The 21,528-nt window shown below is 38.4% G+C and overlaps 4 protein-coding genes across 5 annotated transcripts; 2 read left to right on the top strand and 2 right to left on the bottom strand.

Annotated features, from left to right (window-relative positions):
- The first annotated feature begins 1,627 nt into the window (after positions 1-1,627).
- On the top strand, positions 1,628-6,736 carry LOC147566688 (telomere repeat-binding protein 5-like). Of its 2 annotated transcripts, none has more exons than XM_086653192.1 (10): positions 1,628-2,144; positions 2,947-3,173; positions 3,265-4,027; positions 4,182-4,367; positions 4,463-4,534; positions 4,618-4,697; positions 4,821-5,062; positions 5,162-5,476; positions 5,608-5,671; positions 6,184-6,736. In XM_086653192.1, exons 2-10 carry the CDS (start codon positions 3,093-3,095, stop codon positions 6,346-6,348), a joined length of 1,968 nt encoding a protein of 655 aa, XP_086509318.1. In that variant the 5' UTR covers positions 1,628-2,144; positions 2,947-3,092; the 3' UTR covers positions 6,349-6,736. The 2 variants fall into 2 exon arrangements, with proteins under 2 accessions (XP_086509318.1, XP_086509319.1); XM_086653193.1 differs by having other exon boundaries at positions 1,820-2,144; positions 4,463-4,525.
- On the bottom strand, positions 6,713-9,846 carry LOC147566689 (uncharacterized protein At5g02240-like). Its single transcript, XM_086653194.1, has 7 exons — positions 9,455-9,846; positions 8,257-8,528; positions 8,138-8,174; positions 7,953-8,050; positions 7,626-7,687; positions 7,098-7,221; positions 6,713-7,022 (listed from the first exon to the last, which is right to left on the bottom strand). Exons 1-7 carry the CDS (start codon positions 9,666-9,668, stop codon positions 6,903-6,905), a joined length of 927 nt encoding a protein of 308 aa, XP_086509320.1. The 5' UTR covers positions 9,669-9,846; the 3' UTR covers positions 6,713-6,902.
- Positions 9,847-10,632: 786 nt separating this feature from the next.
- On the top strand, positions 10,633-13,644 carry LOC147566690 (FtsJ-like methyltransferase family protein). Its single transcript, XM_086653197.1, has 6 exons — positions 10,633-10,819; positions 10,924-11,010; positions 11,121-11,183; positions 11,299-11,400; positions 13,011-13,266; positions 13,357-13,644. Exons 1-6 carry the CDS (start codon positions 10,742-10,744, stop codon positions 13,467-13,469), a joined length of 699 nt encoding a protein of 232 aa, XP_086509323.1. The 5' UTR covers positions 10,633-10,741; the 3' UTR covers positions 13,470-13,644.
- Positions 13,645-14,498: 854 nt separating this feature from the next.
- Positions 14,499-21,030, bottom strand: ARP5 (actin-related protein 5). The gene is made up of 12 exons (XM_086653195.1): positions 20,598-21,030; positions 20,440-20,510; positions 19,864-19,988; positions 19,127-19,171; positions 18,292-18,394; positions 17,907-18,016; positions 17,565-17,674; positions 17,276-17,366; positions 16,771-17,202; positions 16,291-16,418; positions 15,300-15,630; positions 14,499-15,182 (listed from the first exon to the last, which is right to left on the bottom strand). Exons 1-12 carry the CDS (start codon positions 20,696-20,698, stop codon positions 14,676-14,678), a joined length of 2,154 nt encoding a protein of 717 aa, XP_086509321.1. The 5' UTR covers positions 20,699-21,030; the 3' UTR covers positions 14,499-14,675.
- Positions 21,031-21,528: the final 498 nt, after the last annotated feature.

Consider the following 21,528-nt stretch of genomic DNA (forward strand, 5'->3'; position numbering starts at 1 on the left):
CCGACAACCTATACCGGAGAAGAGAGATAGGTGAGGTGGAGAGAAAAAAACAATTATTATTGTTGTTATTATCATTTTTTATGTATGAAGATCGCCGTAATTTTTGGTCGGTCGGCGACCTTATCGGAGAAGATTATGATGTGGCGTGATAGATGTAGTGGCAGAGAGAGGTGATGAGATGGAGGAGAGAGAGTAATAGACTTTAACGGTAACTGGAAAAAGGGGGTCTTTTGGGTATTTTTGATAAAGTAGGGGACTACAGGGAAAGTTGGTCACAAAGTAGGGGGTTTTTCAGGAAATAACGCTTTACTTTTCTGGAGTCATTTTTCTTTTACTCATGGAGATTCTTGATTCAATTTATTTATGATTTCCATAATTACTCTTGTGTAAGAAGTGGTGATGATATTGGTGATAGTGGTGGTGCCTTGAAAGTATAGTTATGGGAGTTTGGTGGTGGTGGATGTATGATGGTGGCGGTGGTGGTGGTGGTGGTGGAGATATGATGGTGGCAGTGGTGGTGGAGGAGGAATGGAGATGGTGGTGGTGGAGGTATTGGGATGGTGGTGGTGGAAGTATGATGATGGTGGTTGTATGGTGGTGGTGATGGAGGTATGATGGTGGTGGAAGTACGGTGGTTGTGGTGGTGGAAGTACGGTGGTAGTGGTGTTTAAGGTACGGTAGTGGTGGTGATTGAGATACGATGGTGGTGGTGCTGGTGGATCAGGTATGTGAGTGGTAATGATGGAGGTATGGTGGTGGTAGATCAGGTATGTGGGTGATAGTAATGGAGGTATAGTGGTGTTTAAGATACGGTAGTGGTGGTGATTGAGATACGGTGGTGGTGGTGGTGGTGGTGGATCAGGTATGTGAATGGTAGTGATGGAGGTATGGTGATTGTGATATTGTGGTGGTGGTATAGTGGTGGGTTGGTGGCGGTGGTGGATAAGGTATGGGGGTGTAGTGATGGAGGTATGGTGGCGGCGGTAAAGCTATGACGGTGGTATAGTAGTGGTGGATAAGGCATGTGGATGTTAGTGATGAAGGTATGGTGGTGGTGGAGGCGCAAAAGTGGTGGTAGTTGAGGTGTGGTGGTGGTAGTAGTGATGGAGGTATGGTGGCGGTGGAGGTACAAATGTGGTGGTTAAGGTGTTGGGGTGGTTGAGGTATGGGTGGTTGTGAAGGTGCAATGGTTGTTGTTGTTGTGATGGTGGTGGTGGAGGGGTTACAATATCATGGTGGAAGTTTAGTTGTGGTGGTGGAGCGGAGATAGACAAAGAAAAAAAAATTATTTCATCATGTAAAATTGATGCGAACAAGAAGTACTTCACTTTTTTTTTTTTTTTTTTTGTTGAGAAAGAAGTACTTTACTTCAAAGCTAAAAATCTAATGTTTAAAACAAAGTCAAGTTTTAATTGGTGACGGTAATTTTTTCGTTGCCACACTAATTTTTTCACATTTCTACTTAACTACATAAATTCCAGTCTTTGGTGTAGTGGTTGGACACTCTTTTTAAGCCTATAAAGTCGTGAGATTGAGTCTCGGTGGAAGTATTTTACCATCAAGGTTTATGCCATGTAATTTAAAATATAAATAAAGTTAATAATGTATTTTACCATCAAGGTTTATGCGTATCACATCTTAATGATTTGTCAATGTCTTGCGTATCACATCTTAATAATTTGTCAATGTCTTGTGTATCACATCTTAATGATTTATCAATGCCTTGTAACGACTAACATAATAGATCATAGTCGAATTCCAGAAAAAAAAAAAAAAAAAAACATAAATTCCTACGTGGCAACAATCGGGGGCGGGTAAATGGGTGAGGCACAAGGGAGGAACCGGTCGAAGTGGTTCCGTAACCGGTTGTTGAAGGAAGGAAGAAATGGGATGGGATTTTACCAGTTGGTCCTCGTATCGGAAAAATGCACTTATAAAACAACTGGAGGGGTTTTCAAGAGGTTTTTCACAATTTCACAAAGAGAAAAAGAAAGAATGTTTTCTTCAGATGAAATTCAAGATTTGCATGAAGATGATTTCTGTCTGAAATTCCATTCAATTCCCCAATCCTAAATTTCATTCTTTTCCGGTTCAAATTTCTCATCCGACCGTAAATCTTAATAACATTCGACCGGGAATCATTTGTGAGTATATCGGAATCCCCTCCGTCTTTTAGGCATAATTTGTTTTTTGTAGATTTTAAGAGGGTTTTACTTTGAAAATTTTCACAATCTGATTTGGATTCGCCATAATTTTACTTTTTTTTTTTTTTTGCTCCGATGGATTTCGAAATTCTTGATTTGGATTTTGTTCTTGATCATCAAAAATGAATTATTAGTTCTGATAATTTTGGGTTAAGATCTGATCATTTTGTAACCAAAACTCACCTTAATTGTTTGAATTAGTGTTCATCGATCTCCTTATAAGGGTTTAGGTAGATGATATTTAATGAACGGGATTCTTTAGAGGCAATTCTTTGTTATTTTGTCAATTTTTGAGATCCTAATAGATCTAGTACTCCCCTTTCTTGGAATTCCTGATACATGTTTCTTTTGATCGGATTTCCAGTCGTATCCTGGCTGATGCAATTTACCTTTTCCCCTGAAAATGGAAGTTCTAATTAAATCCCCTTTAATATCTTAATATAGTAAATAGTTGATATATTATCATGAATTCACCATTTTTCTTCACATCTATATATATATATATATATATATATATATATCTAATTATGTTATTCTGGAAAGTCTTCTATAAGGGTATCTTTACTAGTTTTAAGATTCTCAGAGGGGCCACTACTTATAGTTGGGATAATCCCACATTGGTTGTGGAGGAAACGCCTTACCTATTGAGATAGCTTTTGGGGTGAGAGGCCAAAGACCTCCCAAACTTATTCTCAATCTTTCTCTTTCTCACCTGAATTATTCCGATGTTGTTAACTGACAGGATTTTGTTAGTCGAACTCAACAACTGTATAATAGTTGGAAGGTGCACCGGGAGATTGGGACGTTTTTTCGATTTGTAGGAAGTAAATGGATTTGAGGAAGCAAGTTAATGCTTGTTGAGTAATTTGGTTATGTGTTCATGAGATTATGGTGTTGCTGAAGAGGTTGGATTATGGATTCAATGGTTATCAGGTCCCTGCTGTACCCAGAGGTTCAAGATCAGCTAGGGTAAATATTTTGCCACTTTTTCCTTAGTATAACAACTTTCTCTGTTTCGATGAAGCATGTCTTACTCCTGATTCATTGGTAATGGTTATAGGGGAGGAGGGGCTCATTTAGAAAGAGAGAGGAGGACAAGCAGATGTGTGCATTTGAATTGCTTGCTACTGTAGCTGGAAAGTTATTACAAGAGAAAGAAAGCTCTTCTGGCTCTAGTGACACACCTTTCGGAAAGTCGACGGATGCCATTAACAAAGACAACATTAAACAGGAACTGCAACATGTAGAGACTGTTGTAGTCCCTGAACTTGGTTTGCAAGTGCACAACCAAAGCTGCCATTCGAAGGACTTGTCACATGCTCGAAATGATGTTGGTGTAGGACTATTGTCCGATGTAGATAACGTGAATGAAGTCCGAACATGTCTAGAGGGTGATTCTACTGGTTATGGGAAATCATGTGGAGTCAAGGCAGTGGATAGGATAGGGAGACAAATAGAAGCTAAACCAGAAAAGATAGATAATCTGATAAATGGGTCATGCTATTCAGAGGATCCGATGGGATTAGATACTACTAAACCACCTATACTTGTTAGTTCAGATACTACTTTTGATGTGCATAAGTGCAGAGATAACAGCATTTCTCGTGTGTCTTTTTCCGCGTTTCCACATGATGATAAAGTTACTAAAGTAGGTTTTAAAGATGATGACGAAAACTCTTCTGGGTGCACTGATCCTAGCACCATACATATGAAGACAGTTAGGCCGCCCCAGCATATTGGGGATAGAAGAATCAAGAAGCTTTTGACTTCGAAATATTGGAAAGCAGCACCAAAACTGCACGATTGGGAGCGTTCTAGAACAGGTATGCTGCATTATGGTGCCATTATTATGTTAGCACATGTTTGAATGAGATGGTATTAGATTATTTGCTTTTCTCGTAAGTATTGCACAATTATGGTTCCATTACAAAATGATCTCAAAATTGGGAGAGAGCTTAAATCAGTCACTTTTTGTAGATATGAAGCTGAATTTTCACAAGAGGAAAACTTTCTACACTCGCCAACGGTCTCACAGGAACTCTTCTTTCAAAAGAAGGAAGTTATATGGACGAAGCTTCTTACTGACATCTGAAGGTGGGATAAATAGTAAGGGTGTCTGTAAATCACCCAATAAGGGAGTCACTGGAGATAATGCCAATGCAGGTGCAGCAGTCTCTAAGAGTCTTAGTTTTGCAGGCTTACTGTTTTCTTTTCTGTTGCGATTTTATTTGCTAAATGTTCCTACCCTTTCCATTCAGGTAGCCGAGCATCTTCTTCAGTTCCTGGTAAAAAATCATCCTTCACGTCCAGTGGTTCTAATGGTAGGGAAGGTACTGGGAACGGCATTCTGCTTTGTGTGTACTTGATTTTAGTCTGACATCGGGGCTCTTATACATTTTATCTCCTTACTCAGTGAAGCTTAGTATAAAGTCCTTCAGAGTGCCAGAACTTGTCGTGGAGATTCCTGAAACCGCTACTGTTGGTTCACTTAAGGTATGTATTGTTATTTTTCTTTGTTTTCCATATAGTATATCTTAGAGAGACCATGTTTCTAGAGAGATTACTGATTACTGGTATTTTTGTGGTTCCCTAATATATTTTCAATTTGTTCGGCAGAGGACAGTAATGGAAGCTGTCACTGCTATTCTAGGAGGAGGACTACGTGTGGGCATGGTCCTTAAGGGAACTAAGGTTCGCGATGACAGTAAAACTTTAGCGCAGACAGGGATCTCACATGACAATAAGCTGGATAGTTTGGGTTTTACACTTGAACCAAAACCTGCACATGCTTCACCAACTAAACTCTCCAAAGATCCTTCTCTTTTGGTTCCCTGTGGCATATCTCAGCTATCAACTAGGTAACAGAAATAGGAGCTTAAATTTAGATTAGAACTCTATTCACTGATGGGATAATAAGACTATCCTTGTATGTGGTTATTAATCAGTTATTATTTCAGGTGCCTAACCTCTCCTAATTCAAACTGTGGGATGTCCGGGACCTCCATGTATCCTCCAATGAACAATTTGGGCAACTTTGTTGGAAGCGATCCTGATTTGGAGCTCTCCCCTATAGACACATCAGCAACTAAAACAACAAAAGATTCCAGAGCACTGGTTTCCATCCCTTCAATGACAACGGATGCACTCACCATGGTTCCGTTGCAAATGAAATCTAGACTATCAGATATGGTTCAGCGTCGAACCAGGAGACCCTTCTCTGTCTCAGAAGTTGAAGCACTGGTGAGAGCAGTTGAGAAGCTTGGAACTGGAAGGTGTGTGGTCATTACCAGTTTACCCCCACCTCTGAGCACAATCCATTTTTTCTGTCATCTTACTGGTTTTCGTTAGGAGGAGAAACTGCATATCGGCGTATAGAAGTTCTAACTCACTTTTAATTTCTCAGGTGGCGTGAGGTCAAACTATGTGCATTCGACAATGCAAAACATCGAACTTATGTGGACTTGAAGGTAGTTTATATTTTTCCGCTTATGTTTTTAATTTCCGGAGCTCTGTTTCTTTGGGTTTGTTCAGTCGTTGAGTTCGCTTTGGATCTTACGAGGATACTTCTACTGCAATTATATTGCCGCAGTTTTACCTCTAGGCTCCTTGGGTTCAGTCCTTTTACTGCACATTTTGTTCTCAGATTTTATGAGAGCTAAGATAGAGAGAGATTTTTCTTTTGAAACTTCTAAGATAGATAGATAGAGAGAGATAGAGCTCACTGACTTTCTAGGCCCTTCTTGCGAAGAGAGTTCAGTAAGATTATTGTTGTTTAGGAATCTAAACCTTTTTAAAATTGCAGAATAACTGCTTCTTGGTCCTACCCTTTCCCCTTTCTTTTGTTTGATCAAGTAATCTTCAGTTTTTCTTCCCTTGTAAACTTGTAATTTTGAAACTACATATGGCATCAAAGTAGCAGTGCAAGATTATCCGTGAATCTTTGAGCTTGATTACCCCGTGTCCTTCAATGGTTGTGCAGGATAAATGGAAAACATTGGTTCACACAGCACGTATATCCCCTCAGCAAAGGAGGGGAGAGCCTGTTCCACAGGAGCTCTTGAACCGGGTTCTTTCAGCCCACGGCTACTGGTCTAAACAGCAAGCAAAGCAACAGGTTAAGAACGAGGCATGTCTTCTTCTCTGAGACTTGCCCATCGATGATAGAAGAAGGTCCAGAGGAAAGAACTCTAATTTTCGTTATGTACAAATGTGAAGAATATGTATATTATTCTGACAACTTACCATGATTCTTGGCTTGGTTTTCCTTCTCTTCTTGAGACTGAGAAAGAGAAAATGGGTGCTTTTGTAAATGAAGACTGAATAAAAACATGCTAACGGGGTTGTTAGTATTGCCCGGAAAATCTGAAGCCTTTGATTTGTTCTAATTTTAGTCTTGATTATGGATCCGTGTAATTTGGTGAATCTATGTTCAAGATGAACTCTGTAATGTGTTCTTTTTACTGGCATATCTTGAAACTTTGTACTTGTCAAGTAATAAAAGAACATCATCAAATAAAACACTTTAGCTTTTATTCGGCGAGCATCATGGCCCCAATATCTGCAGCAACTTGGGGGAAAATTGGATATAGAAAGGGGAAAACACACATCAAAATGTACCCTGGTGGGAGAAGATATATGTTTTTTGTTTCTCTTATCTAATGTTTCGACAAAAACACAAACTTAAGAATCAGGGACATCTCAGAATCGGGTAATGATTTCGGAGAAGAGAGACTTGAAATCCTTAGTTGGTTCACCAGTTCCCTCAGGTTTTGAAGCTAAATCCAATGCTTTAAACTTGGCTTCTTCAAATTGCAATGCCTGTTCCAAACCCGAAACATTAACATATGAACAACTTGGAAACCCTTACATGTCTTGCATTAACAATATATTTACCTGAATGCAAACTTCTGCGACGTCAGCTCTAGCAATGGTTCTTATTTCAGTCTCGAGAAGTTCATCATCTTTCCCCACAACAAGTTCTCGTACGCCCCCTTCCTTATCTTGTAAACCTCCAGCTCTGTTTTAGTAAGAACGATATGCATCAAATTGTAATGGAATCGAACCTAAAGTTGCACTTAATTGTCAGCAATCCTTTAGTATGACGCTCCTAATTGCCTACCGTCTAGTTTGCATTTATAGGCTATGGTGTATGGTTACAAGAATTAAGTTGAAGTTGTTCAAGAGAGTGGGGAATCTGTTTTAAAGTGGTGGCAGAGGTGTTTCTCACAAATAGTACATGACAATGCTAGATCTTAGTCAGACAACATGGTACATATTACCTATACCGATCTACGAAAAAGGCGAAAGCTCTGATCAAACAAGTGCATTATCATCATTTGAGGAAAAATCATACATGTAATGAAGGCTGTGCACCAAACTAGGAAGCTCATGGAATTGAAGAAGTGAAAGAGAGGGGTTTACCTTATAATTGTGTATGGTATACCAGAGTCGGCTAAGTATTGCTCCGCCTTTCTCTTCCAAACCTACATTTGCCCTGAATCTCATCAGATGCCATCTAATATTAAATATGTTTTAAAGGAAACTGAACATGGTAATTCATTCTGCAAGCTGCATTCAGAAGAAAAAGAGAGAACGGAAGCTTAGAAGCTCCTGACTGTTTCGAGACATTTGACAACGAAACTGAGCTCTTGTCCCCAGAAGGCGAAAGCTTAGTATAATAAGAGTAGCTATTCTTTTCAAACTTCACATGAGGAACATATTTTTCAGCAGATGAAATAAATTACCCACCAATATGTTTCCGTTCCCGATGCTATTCAAGGGGTGGTTAAGGTTGGTTCCACCCATCGACCCGACCAAAACGATCTGCTTCACTCCTGCTTCTTTAGCTGTTCAGAGGGATCAAATCATTAGACAGTAAACACAGCCTTTGTTAATCATGACATAAAATCGAATGGGAATGAAAGAGTCATTACCAGCATCTATTTGATTCTTTTGCCCAATCCAGTCAACCTAATAAGCCAACAGTACTTGTGTCAGAAACACAAACAAATAGAATTTTTCATATGCAAGTAGAAAGTAGGATATCAAGAACCTGCTCAGGATAAGCTCCTTCCTCGAAATAGAACTCTGGTCTTCCACCTTTAGTAGGATCAAATCCGGGTTTCATCTTTGGCACAGCACTTGTGAGAATAATGAGAGCATCGACCCCTTGGATGGCTGGGATAATACTCCCAGCGTCCCTTATATCCCCAACAAAAACATCATCAGCTCCCCCAATTTTCTCTTTGCTTTCTTCTGTTCTTACCAAACCTCTTGCAACATACTGATCCGTTCTCTCCTTCAATTTCTTATATACAATTTGGCCTTCGAAATCATTCCATTATATATCCAATTGAAAAGAAACGTAAGTATCCATTTGTTTATCAATTTGGGAAACTAAAGGTTAAACCAAATAAAAGCACTAAAAATCAACACACAAACTAATGTAGAGGAATTGACCGAAAAATTCATGGAAGAAATCAATGCCGACAAAAATAAAAACAAAGGACTGAAACTGCCAAAATGAAGCTACAAGAGTGTCGGAATTGGACGAAATTTTGGAGGTTAGTACAAAATAACGTTCCGCACAATCGTTGTGGCTAATGCCACTGTCCACCCACTTTGGGGTCAAATTCCATCCTTTACGCCTTCAAAACGAATCCAATAGTTGTTAAATCCATTCATTTTATCAATAAAATTTTACTATTTCTTTACTCTTTTTGAATTTTTTTTTTTGAGTTTTTAAGTTTTGGACATAGGTTAAAGTTTTTTCTGAGTTTGCGGCTGCCACCATTATCACGACATATCATGAAACCAAAACGATTGAAAACAAGTGAGTAAAATAGCAATAATTTCATCACAAATTCTCCCACCCATTGTCATTTCTTTTTAGTAGTAATTGTTACTATTTGATTGTTGGCTACTGTGGTTTCAAATTTCAACCCTTGTTGTGAGTAAATCCTCTCTTAGTTCATTTTCTCTTTCTTCTTTTTTCCAGAAAATAAGATCAAAAGGGTACTAAGGCAAAGGGCACACTTTTTTGTTTGACAAACAACAAAAATGAATTCTACCCAATTCTTATAGACTCATAATTTCAATTTTTTCACCAAACTTCATCAAAACAATTGCTTTTTAATCCCCAATTCTTCTTATTATTTCCTTACTAGAGAGAGAGAGAGAGAGAGAGAGAGAGAGAGAGAGAGAGAGAGAGAGAGAGAGAGAGAGAGAGAGAATAGGTAGTAGGTACCAACCAGTTCTACCAGCAGCGCCAGTAACAACAACAGTAGTGAGGGCCATTGCAACTAGTCCAAATCTTTTCTTTCTTCTTCCGGGAAATGGTGAAGAGCGAGAAACAAGTTTGGTACTATAATCTGATGGAATAAGAGAGAAATTACTGCATTTATTATTATGAGTGAATAAGGAAGAAGCTGAAGAGAACAGAGGAACACGTGTCACTGTCATCATCGTAGATTAAAAGTTTAGAAGAGTAGAAATAGTTTGTAATTCATCCGCGTCGTTAGGACACTCGAAGCAGAGACTAGAGAGAGAAAGAAAGAGCGAGAAACTCCGAGTGTTAAGGAGATGGAAGTTCTGGACTATTACCTTATCTTCTATCCTTTCAAAATCTTAGGTATATCCTTTTAATATAAGCAAATCTGATTGAATCCAACGGTTAAGAATGATTAATCCTGACCCAATAATCTATTTGATTGAGAAAGTGAATAGAGAAAAGCGGGAAGGAGTACTGCCCTTAAAGACCGCCAAACTGCCACACTTGTGCTACGACTCCAATGGCGGACCTTCTGTTATCCCTCTCTAGGCACTCCGAGTCTAGCATTCTGAGGTCCATGGATTGGGGCAGTCCGAAGGTCCGAGGACTGGGTCTATTCTGTGAGTGCGAAAGAGAGGAGGCCCGCGTTAGGTATCCCACCTCGGGAGTACATTTGCAAGAATGAAACTCAAAGGACCCCAGTGGGGCATGTGGTTTAATTGGATGCAAAGTGAATAACTTTACCCGGGTTTGACATGTAATGAGTCCTCTTGAAGGGATGCCTTCGAATAGGCTGATGTAGTGTGCATGATTGTCGTCAGCTCGTGCTATAAGGCGTTGGGCTAAGAGTAAAATGGATTGTCCACCAGTCTTTGGTCCATGAAGTCGTGGGATCGAATCTCGGTGGAAGCAGTTTACCATCAAGAATTATCCTATGTAATTTAGACTATAAATAATGTAATAATTTGTCGGACTTTAAGCCTCTTTGTTTTTGGGCTTTAGGCTTCTTTGTTTTTGGGCTTTAGGTCTCTTTCATTCTTGATTTAAATAAACCGGTTATCGTGCTTACTGTATCTTCATGATGTATCATTGCCTTGTAACGACTAACGTAGACCATAGTCGAATTCTCAAAAAAAAAAAAAAAAATAGTAAAATGGATTGGCGCCTATAGACAGAGTTTTGCGGGTTAATTGAGCGAAAAAGAAAAGGGAGGGAAACTAACCTGAAATGCGATTTCCAGGTTATTAGAGAGAGAGAGAGAGAGGAGATGAGCGGCGCCGGTTCACCGGACTTCTTCTACAGGGAGGCTCAACGCCTTGGGTACCTCGCTCGATCCGCCTTCAAGGTTTTTTTTTTTTAATTTTCTTTCTTCATTTATGTTTTCTTTTATTATGACAGAAATTAATTTTGCTAAGAGCAAGATGGTTTAATGATTTCATGTGAGAGCAGCTACTTCAGATGCAGAAACAGTACAAGTTGATAAAACCAGGTGGTTCTGTTCTAGACCTTGGTTGTGCTCCTGGTGCTTGGCTTCAGGTTTTGCCCACCCTTCTTCAAATATTTCATTTTCTTTGATTCTGGTTTGCCCTAGAAATAGTAGTTTAAGTGGGTTTTGATGGGATTCTAATTTTAAAATTGAACCCTAGGTAGCTTGTCAGAGCTTGGGTCCTCTTAAAAGTGGTGGGATGGTTCTGGGTGTTGATTTGAAGGTGTGTTGTAAACTTGTACTCTCATCAAATTCTGCAACAAACAAGAAAATAAAGGGTATTTTGTGATCATTTAGAGACTTGATTTTCTATAAATGTGGTGTTTTTTGCAGAGCAGAAAGTGAAGGTTCCCTCAGCTCATTGTGATGCTAGAGTAATCACCATTTGTGCTGATGTCATGACTATCGAAAGAAACAAGCTCAGGGAGCTCTCCCCTCAGGTACTTCAATCATATCAACTTATTGAACTCAAATATGCATAAGAAGATTTTGTTGATTTAGATATCGAGATCTTAAGGTGTTTGATAATCAAAGGAACCTTTGATGACTGCGTTACCTGATCTTAGTTTCACAGACTTGAAAGTTTCTTTGGTCTAAAGACGATTCTGTTAATCTGTTACCGTAATGTGTAGTTTATGTTGGGACCTCGCCACAACCCACCCTTGTATAACAGTTAGAAATAAAGGTCGATTGCTGATTTTCTAAGTTTTGATTCACTGATTTCTATTAAACTAAAATCCCTTTTATGACAAAAACGAAACAAGAAAAGATTAGGAGTGCATTTCTGTTTAGTTTTTACTATCCATTGCAATATAAGATTTTTTTTTTTTTCATAAACCATTGCAAAAAGGGATACCAAGAGCTTGTCTATAGTGAGGGGATGATTGACATTGAGGTGAAGGTAGGTTATAGGCCCCCTTGCTTTTAAAATTAGCCCGCCCTAGGATCCCTATCGTTTCTGTATGAATATCTTGTTAACGTTCCTCAGATGGTAAGATATTTTAAGCCAGTTAAATGGGCCACGAGTCCAAGTTGCTGTAAAGAAATTTCTTTTGCTGATTTTTAATGATTGTCAATGTGAAAACTTGAAATCACGGGCTTGCCTAGTTGTTTGTATGATTGATTATCCCATAAGAAATTTTCATAATCAAATTGCGGAATAGATGAAAACATTTAAGTTTTGTCCACCGAAAGTACACAAAAATTAATCAAATGATCTAAGTAAAATTAAATGTTCTATTATATCAATTTTAAATTTCATCTAAGTTTCATTTATTGTCTGAATGATTCTGCATTTTTCTATCAATACTGCCAATCCTACATTTTGGTGAAAACCAATTCCAGTTATACGTCAAAGGCCATTTGGCTTCAGAGTACGAATCTGTAGCCTCATTTTCTTTTAAGAAGAAAGAGGTGGAGCTGTTACTATTTTACTCTCAAGACATAATTATGTGAGAGTGGATGCGGGTATGAGTTTTAAATTATCTGCAAATACAGTTTCATCTATCAAACTCATAAGTTCTTTAATGTTGTGGATCGCCTCTTTGTCGACGCATGATATGGATACTCGTTAATGTCAACTATATATTATAGAGTACTAGTATTAGTATAACTTTGGGAATTTGTTATTTTAGATTCTCATTAAAAGTATATTTTGTTTAGTGTGAATAGCTGAATATGAATCTTTGAGAATGCTAAAATAATTGCTTATTGCACTCTGAAATTACCATAGAAAAATCGAAACTCCGAACGGAATTGTAATGAAAATTACCATGAAAAATCCAAATTACTGGTGAATGTTGCTGAAAATTGATCTAAGATTTTAGCCCCTCGTTCTATATCCTTGATCCACCACTCTGTTTCATGCTGAACCTTAATGTTTTAGACTTCAGTTTCAAGAAAGCTGTACACCATACTCCACTTAACGTATGGTTCCTTGAGGAAAACTGTTTTGAGGAATTAGTATTATGTTTACTCAGTTGCAATCTTTGAGTTCAAAACTGAGAAAAAAGAGATTTAATTTTTTTTTCTGGATGTTCTGAACTTGCAGGGAAAAGGGTTCTCGGTAGTACTCTCGGATATGTGTCCTTCGGTTTCAGGAATTACAACTAAAGATGCAGCTTTATCAGTTGAATTAGGAACACAGGCACTTGAGCTGGCCGTAGGTGGTAGCCTGGTCGGTGAAGACGAAAATGATAGTGGAGAAGCAGCATCAGATGGTTTGAGTAGTGAAGTTGGTGAGAGTGGTGTTCTGCAACCAGGGGGCAACCTTGTCGTTAAGCTTCTTGAGAGTGAAGATGTGAAAGGTGCGGTCAATCATTCCACGATAAAAAAATTCAACCCTATTTTTCTTTCTTTTTGCACCCTCTAATGTTGGTTTGGTTGTATGGTTGCAGAACTCAGTGACTTTTGCAAGCCGCGTTTCAAAAAGGCATCGTGGTTAAGGCCCAAAGCAACAAGATCTTCATCAAGAGAGATTTATCTTGTTTGTCAAGAATTTGGGGGTTAAGAGTTTAGTGTTAGATGCTTAGTTGATGAACCTTTCCTTCAGTAAGAAAATCTATTAAATTGTAGGAAATGTGTTACATACAAAATTGTTGCAGGTAGGTTTAAATCTCCTATTTCAAATCTTGGGATGTTTATTTTTGGGGTGAATAATTCATTATATTCTTAGCTGTCGAATAGACCGATCCCTAATTTGATTACCTTGTGAGTTAGGATATCGGCTTTGGGCACGAGTTGATATATCTGTCCATAGATTTGGCGTTTCCAAGAAATATACTGAAAAAATAAAAGAATTGTAGGTTGTGCAGTCTAACCTGTTAGGTATCAGCTTCGAGAATCAAAATCTTTTTACCAAGCTACCACACCAACACCGAACAAGAAAATTTTGCATTCCGAGGCTTCCAGGCATCACAGGAAGACTCAAATCTGTGATCGTGTATAAGCGGGAGAAGCACTTTATTCCAGACTAAAGCGCTACTTAAGTTTGACTGCTTTCCTTGGCAAACATTTACATGCTATAGATAATTTGGTGATTTTTGCACTTCTCCTACATCTTTTACTTTTTTTTTTTTTTTTTTTTTTTGTTGAACTATCCTACATCTTTTACTAGATAAACAAACTCTACCTTGATTCCATAATTCACAGTCGAATTTTTTCGAGTCCACAATTTTTTGCATCCAATCACCAGTTAAGCCCAGCTAAAGGGAGCAGAGAAACTAGGCCCAACAAATGATATAGCAATTCTATTAAGGCAATCCAGCTGAGCAGAAAAACTAGGCCCAACAAATGATATAGCAATTCTATTAAGGCAATCCAGCTGAGCAGAAAAACTAGGCCCAACAAATGATATAGCAATTCTATTAAGGCAATCCAGCCGAGCAGAGAAACTAGGCCCAACAAACGATATTGGGTATGTTCTCTTAGAATCAAATAAAACTTCGCCGAAGATTGGAAGATATTGACACCTTTAAGAGCTACAAAGTGACCAAGTTCGGAAGAGATCGAAGCATTGTAACATTTTGCAGATGTCAGAGATCAAAAAGTCAAGATGATTACGTTTCAGAAAATTAAATAAGTGGCATGGTGATTTTCTAAATAACAGACAGCAATACAGCATATCACAATAAATGACCTGTTGAGTCCTGAATCTTGCATGCCAACAAGTCTCCCACGTTAACTACTGTTCTTTGAAGTAAACTGGGTACAAGATTTACAAACTATACCTCAGGTGATACTTCCGAAGCCAATCTTCGCCCTTTTCGTAATAATCCTCCTTACTGAAGGTTTGGATAGAGAATTGTGGAGTAGCAGCATAACCAGCAGCCCCTCTCCATGCATCCAGAATTGGATCAGATGCCCTCACCACTCTTATAGGCGACCCGAAGGGTCTTATCATTCGGATTCCTACTTCCAAACGCTCAGCTAGACCAGGAAAGAGAGAGCTCCCACCAGTCATGAGAATCGAACTTGTCATTTTCTCCTCCAGGCCATTGCCTTTCATGGGCAATCTCCGTAGCGACACTCCAACCATCTCATCAAGCCCTGCCTGGTCTACTCCAACCATGCTCGGCTGAAATAGAATTTCAGGGCAGCGAATCCTTTCAACCCCAATTATGATCTGAAAGTCTTCCTTTGTCGTGGGACGGAATTTGGGGAGCTCAGAGGCAGCTGGAAGAGGGACAGTGTCCACTTTTGGAACAAATAATGGGTCTATGTCCTGTTATTGCATGAAGTGGGAGGTAATGAACAACAAGTATTAACAGTGAAAAGCATGGATTTTCATAACAGAAAGAAACTACTCTGCAGATAACTATGTTTAAGATGAAGAAATGACCTGAAGCCGGGAACTTATTCGAGCCAACTCAGCCTCATCCTCATCTGGTCCCTCATCATCATCATCATTATCTTTGCTCATCAGTTTGTAAAGTTGCCAATCTTCTTCCTTTGCTCCGAAAGCATCCTCTCCCTTTCCTCGATCAAATGCTGCAGTTGTCAAAAGGCGCATTCTTTCCTTTTGAGCAGCATTCAGTCTCTCACCGCGGCCAACCCCACCTGACGAGTTCTGTTGATTCCCATTTGTTTTCAGACGCTTTCGCTGCTCAACTTTTTCAGTGAGATCTCTATGTCTAACATATAACTGTTCTAAGTAAAGCTCTGGGTTCTCTCTGCATAAGATTAGGGAACACCCATCAATAAATGAGCAACTCTAAAAGTTTCAGTGAGTGCAAGGCGTCCCCTAAATAACAATTAACCGCACGGCAGAAACATGATCTTACTGGTAACCTTCTTTCTATGCATACACATGCAAAAATTCAGTAGACTTTTTTCTCTACATGACTAGCTACCAAGTCTCTCGAACTGGTCATATCAGCATTTGGGTATACAAAATTCTGGGTTACTGAAACGCTATCTATGAAGTGCCCGTGGTGAAACATATGTCCAGTTAATATCGGAGTTGTTATTCTGGTTACAAGTGAACTTCATTTTAATTGTTAATCCATATTAGTTATTAGAAGTTCGTAGCTTAAGACTGAACCTTATAAATGTTGTACTATCGGATACAACGTTTTCCTCCTACTGGTTCTGTTTCCTATTATACAGGATATCCAGTCTAGGAAACGTAGAACATAACTGCATATTTAACCACCAAACGAACATGATTGAAGCAGCGCCACTAGGAGCCTAGGCTGCCTAAACAAGGGATTCCTATACAAGTATCAGTTTCAATTGATGGTTGTGTTACAAAACTCGAATCCTGCAGATCAGGTAGTTCCTTTGTTTCAAAGACAAACAATAAGTCCAAAACCAAAAGTGCAAAAACATACAGGCGTTTTTCCTCATCTTGTTGATTTCTCCTTTCTCTCTCTACTTCCTCCTCAAATCGTTTCTGTTTTGCTCGCTGCCGGCCCTCAGATGTAGTTTTCAGAAACAACTGCCTCCTCTTCTCCTTTAGCTGCAAAATAAACCAAAAGCAACAAATAAATGATAATATAGCAAAACACTACCAAAATTTGAAAGCTATAACATTAACAATTGCAGACTACATTAATGTGACTTCGCAAAAGAAAATGGCCAAAATGGAAACAGCTACGAATGAGAGCATATGGAGTTTTAAGTATTCCGTCAAATGGTGTACATATGGTAAGAGAGGAAATGTAATCAACTCTTAGATAATTCATCCACCTCGTGTACACAAAATTCACTCCTAGAGATAGTCAAGAATAAAAACAAAAGTAAGCAGTTTCTAATGGTGGTCATATATTAAAATTGACTATGGCATTTAAAAAAAAAGCAAGGTACACAACCTGGTCTGGCGCCAGCATATTGTCAGGAACATCAATAAGCGGATACTTCTCGGTAGTTGAAGGTTCCGGTTTTTCCTCTATATCTACTTGCTCGCCCTTTGCCTTTCGTAAAGACTGGTTTACCTTTACAATGGCAGATTCGATTTCCTGCTTGGAGATATAACCGGTCTCAGAAAGGAAAGATGGAATTTCACTCTCATCCACGTTTTCTAGCTGCTGAATTAAAAATCCGAGACCTTGCAGTTCATTTTCAAGCTCCATTATCTTCGAAGACTTCTTTGCAGCAGCCATTTCACGGAGCCGCTGACCTTGTTTTTCCTTTATTGCTGCCTTTCTTGCAATTTCTTCTTCTGAAGGTGGTATTTCAATCGGAGGAGGAATCCATGGGAGCTGCCAACTTATGCTCTTGTCTTCAGCTTCTTTATCCCCCTTCTGTCATAAATTATGTTCTGAACTGGTCAGTCTTTCAAATGAGAAGAAATATATAAACCTACAAGCCTGTTACCTGAAAAGATCTAACTTCAGAAGCATAATCCAGAGCAACATAACAGTGCTCCATCTTCAGTTCTTCGGCCTTCTCCCATGTAATACTAGACCTAGGTACCCGTTAAAATAAAAATGCACATTACATAGCAGGTTGGAGAAAATATCTAAAAAGCAGCAAGCTTGCTTACATTACATGTCAAAGAGGTAATCATTGTTGCAATGAAAGAAGCTGTTTCAAGTAGTTTGCCTATAGCAACTTGTTTTGCATGACATTGACACTGCCCACAGGATTGAAATGAGATACTTACATGTGATGGGGATATTTTAGTGAAAGAAGCTGCTTCAGGTAGTCGGTTACATGGTACCCACCAACATTAGTTCTGCAGCAGGATTCAAAAACAGGCTCCCCACCAACAAACTGGAAGTCCATTTGTTATGGACATAAAACAGGATTAGATGAGCACCGGCTCTCTTGCCAGTTCCAAGCAAGTGACTATAGTATACTTTTTGCAGCAAAAGAATATGCAGTATACTTATTTATATTCTATTGAAACGTAATATGGTTTACGTAACCTATCGATAGCACTCAATAAGAAATAAATGCATCAGTAAATCAAGATCAAAAAACTGAAATAAATGGTAAAACTTACTGGGATAACATGACTTGTACTTAATCCAGCAGATATGGCAAGACCATCGTTATCACAGATCCCAAGTTGTTGATTATGTTTGTAGCTAAATGCAGCATCAACTCCAAAAGCTAGGAAATAGATGCAAGAAGAAGACTTATAAGATAAATATCCAAGAATGAACTATTCTTACAGAAAATAAAAAGAAACGTCGTAGGTTCAGGTCCCTCGCAATGTAGAATGACAGCTACGAACTCAATAGAATTCACCCATAGAATGCCAGTGAAGAAACCATCGACTTAAATGATCAGAGATTCAGAAAACAAGGATGTGAGCTCCTTCACATACTGACTCAACAAAATATAGTTATTTAGTGTGTGCGTGTGACATAAGTAGAAGCTCTTACCAATTGATGGTATTCCATAAGTCTCAAAAAGAAGTTCTGCCATCTTACTGCGCGACTGAACAGGATTACATGCACATTCTGTTATCAGGATAGGATGATCAACCTGTTCTGACCCCAAATTAAAATTGAAATGGGCATTAGTATAGCGAGCAGTACAGAGCAGATGTGCACATATCTTAATGCTTATTTATCATATATACTAAGTGATTTTAACTGTAAAAAGGAAAACATATAGCTCAATAGGTTCACATGATTATACTTCTCTTGAAGTTCTATAAGCTTTATTTTTCAAATCTAATCATAATTCCTAAGGTACTGGGACACAAGCCAGTGCTCATCATGCATCTGGTTAATAAAATAAAGTAGTAAAATGACTGAAGCACCATCAGGATCTTCACTTAGATTCGCAAAACGGATGCTTGCTTTGTATGAAGCGACATTAGGTTCTCCACTTAGATAGGCAATATAATGGATGTTTGCTTCGTGAGTCCACAAACATATTTTATTTTTATCTTTTCTCTCCTGCAGCACCTAACTAGTAGTTCTTAAAATAATTTATGGGTGCAAGCATGATATCCTACTTTTATCAGCATGTCTTTGGAAAATGGTTCTTCAAAGTTTGTTCATTTCGTGCAACCCCAATGTCAATTAAACACAACGACAACGCAGAATAGCATTTCCAAACAAAAAGATACATATTTGTTCTTTACTGATCATGGACGAATTTAATATCAAAAATTGTTTTGCCTGCCAATGTGAATGTGCCATCTTTTTTTATTCAGAGCAAAGCATCAAATAGCATTTCTATGAAATTACTTATAAGAAGAAAATCTACCTGGTAACCATCAGCACCCAGTCTTTCAAAACCAAAGTCAAGAATCTACAATGGCATAAACCACTTTGTTAGAGGACATTTTGATCAAGATTTGGTTTCAATTCATTGTTGCTATCAGTGCCTACTGCCTGGAGAAATAAAGTAATATTTATCATCTTGAAAGAAGCACTGTTCATGAACATCATGCAACAAAATGAGCACATAAACTAACTAATAAGTTTTTATGTGCATAATTAATAAGCTCTGCATCCAAAAAAGAAAATGATTACTGATACATACTAATAAGTTATTTCCACATGAAACCATGCTACCACTGTTTCTACACAACTTCTCCGAAACAATAAGCCTTCCTACTTTACAATTATGTATGTGCAAACTCATCATTTACGATATGATATTCTATCCACTGTTCATCAAATTGTAATGAGTTACTTATGGGGAAAGCAGTGTAGAAAACAGAAGCTTTTAAAATTTCTGCATAAAATTGACATAGTATAATACTCAAAATTAGCTAATAATGAAAAGAAAATGGTCTGAAGAAGAAGAGAGTGTTCCAGCATTGGATAAAGTTATCTAGTAGTGTACTGAGACTAACCCCAAATATAGAGAAAATAAACTTTTTTAAATGAACTAAATAGAGTTTTCCGTTTTCGAGGGAAGGCAAAAAAAAAAGGCCAAAAAGCCAAAAGTTAAACATGCAATGTACTGAATAGAGATATCTAAGTATAGTGGCTTACATATTCCATTATCTCAAATTGATACACCACATTGCTATCGAAGGCCGAGCGAAGTGATGAGCGTGTACAGTCGAAGTATTTCATCAGAGAGGGATCATGATCACCAACTATAGTCACAGTTTCACCTGCTCAAAAGAACAGAATTCAGATGCATAGAATACCAACCATCCCAAAGTTTCAAATTTTATTCATAAACAGAAAACCACTTGTATAAGGAAAAGGCTGATATAATCATCAGGATGGAATACATATTTCAAAAATCTCGATTTTCGACAAAACCAACTAGAAGCATGGCATAAGGTTACATGAAAATTGTTTCAGTACAAAATGTATATTAATTGTTAAACAATAGGCTATTCCTCTTCAGCAAACAATGGGTAGACATCTCAACCTAAAACCCTAGCTACACATAACAAGCTTAAAAACCAAGTTATTTTGGCATTTCTGAGAGTGAAGCGAATGTTCAAACAAGAAACTAGTCCTGGGTAGTGGGTATTTCGATGATTAAAATTGTTTGACAGAAAACAGCCGTGATTATAGAGAAAAGAGGAAATTTGGAAAAGGATGAAGTTTTACCAGTTGCTTTGTGGCGAGGCCTTTGAACGACGTTGCGGAAGCTGAGACGAGGATCGGACTCTCCGGCCCATCTGTGGAGTAAGAAGAATCAAAAGGAAAGAGTGAGAGAGTGAGAATGAATCAAGAGAGAGAGAGAGAGAGAGAGAGATTAGGGTTACCCCATACGGAAGGTGGATCCGCCATTGTCAATAACAATAGGGCAACTTGAAGAGAACAAATTGTAATCAGACTGCCTTGACGGGCGTGTAATATAGGGCATTTCTCTACCTCTTCTCTTCGCTTTTTCTCTCTCTAGAGTGAAACCGGAAAGAGAGAGAGAGAGAGAGAAGAAGGTCTTGGAAAGCTGTTTCAGTTGTCCAAAGAGTGATTTTTCTCTAAACACAAGTTTTTGCTGCCAAAATTCGAACGAACTAAATCCCAAAGAAGAGTGTCAACTGAACAAAATCGGAGAAGAATGAAGTCCGATTCGGCCCAGAAAACCTCTATTTAAGCCCAACAACCCCGTAGATTGGGTTTAGGTACAGTCTACAGATCCCATGGTCCATGAGGAAAAATTTCAAAGGCGCCAACTGGTTAAAAGGGTCGGTCACTTTTTTTTTTTTGATAGTTGTTAGGGTGATTTTATAGGACCCCCGTGGTTTCATTGACTTAGCTTGGTTAAAGGACCCCCCTCCTTGAATGTGTGAAACCAACCCCCTTTAAAGGTGTATTTCACATACGTTAGGAATTTAGTTGTGAAAATTATAAATCTTCCTAAAACCCAAATTCCTAGACAATATTCCTCTCTTATATTCTTCTTCCCTCTTCTTCCACCGGAATTGTCAACATCACCGGCGACCATTATCAACGGGGAAAGTTCATCGCAGTTGTGCAACAATCTCACATTGTTGTTGCACTCATATCTGAAGCTACGAAGAATACTCATTGTTGAATACCACCATGGATGAACCGAGTTCCAAAAATTTTGGAGAAATATTAAAGGATCCTAAATCATCAATTTCTAGACAAGATTCAGTCTCCCAAGAGGTATATGAACATATCCTGACACATTTTTTCATGTTATATGATTTATTCGTTGGTTGTATGAAA

Source organism: Eschscholzia californica, unplaced genomic scaffold, assembly GCF_041429995.1.
Source record: "Eschscholzia californica isolate CP2 unplaced genomic scaffold, dmEscCali1.0.p SCAF_1, whole genome shotgun sequence".
Lineage (NCBI taxonomy): Eukaryota > Viridiplantae > Streptophyta > Magnoliopsida > Ranunculales > Papaveraceae > Eschscholzia > Eschscholzia californica.

What these genes read in the sequence shown, in the direction of transcription:
- LOC147566688 (XM_086653192.1), top strand. Translation starts at nt 3,093, where the DNA reads ATGGTGTTGCTGAAGAGGTTGGATTATGGATTCAATGGTTATCAGGTC. An exon ending in GAGGTTCAAGATCAGCTAGG is followed by an intron (nt 3,174 to 3,264) that starts GTAAATATTTTG and finishes TAATGGTTATAG; the next exon opens with GGGAGGAGGGGCTCATTTAG. An exon ending in TTGGGAGCGTTCTAGAACAG is followed by an intron (nt 4,028 to 4,181) that starts GTATGCTGCATT and finishes CACTTTTTGTAG; the next exon opens with ATATGAAGCTGAATTTTCAC.
- LOC147566689 (XM_086653194.1), bottom strand. Translation starts at nt 9,668, where the DNA reads ATGATGACAGTGACACGTGTTCCTCTGTTCTCTTCAGCTTCTTCCTTA. An exon ending in ATACCATACACAATTATAAG is followed by an intron (nt 7,222 to 7,625) that starts GTAAACCCCTCT and finishes TTACTAAAACAG; the next exon opens with AGCTGGAGGTTTACAAGATA. An exon ending in TCGCAGAAGTTTGCATTCAG is followed by an intron (nt 7,023 to 7,097) that starts GTAAATATATTG and finishes GGTTTGGAACAG; the next exon opens with GCATTGCAATTTGAAGAAGC.
- LOC147566690 (XM_086653197.1), top strand. Translation starts at nt 10,742, where the DNA reads ATGAGCGGCGCCGGTTCACCGGACTTCTTCTACAGGGAGGCTCAACGC. An exon ending in CTCCTGGTGCTTGGCTTCAG is followed by an intron (nt 11,011 to 11,120) that starts GTTTTGCCCACC and finishes ATTGAACCCTAG; the next exon opens with GTAGCTTGTCAGAGCTTGGG. An exon ending in TGAGAGTGAAGATGTGAAAG is followed by an intron (nt 13,267 to 13,356) that starts GTGCGGTCAATC and finishes GTATGGTTGCAG; the next exon opens with AACTCAGTGACTTTTGCAAG.
- ARP5 (XM_086653195.1), bottom strand. Translation starts at nt 20,698, where the DNA reads ATGCCCTATATTACACGCCCGTCAAGGCAGTCTGATTACAATTTGTTC. An exon ending in GGATCCACCTTCCGTATGGG is followed by an intron (nt 20,511 to 20,597) that starts GTAACCCTAATC and finishes CTTACTCCACAG; the next exon opens with ATGGGCCGGAGAGTCCGATC. An exon ending in CTAAAATATCCCCATCACAT is followed by an intron (nt 17,367 to 17,564) that starts GTAAGTATCTCA and finishes ACGGGTACCTAG; the next exon opens with GTCTAGTATTACATGGGAGA.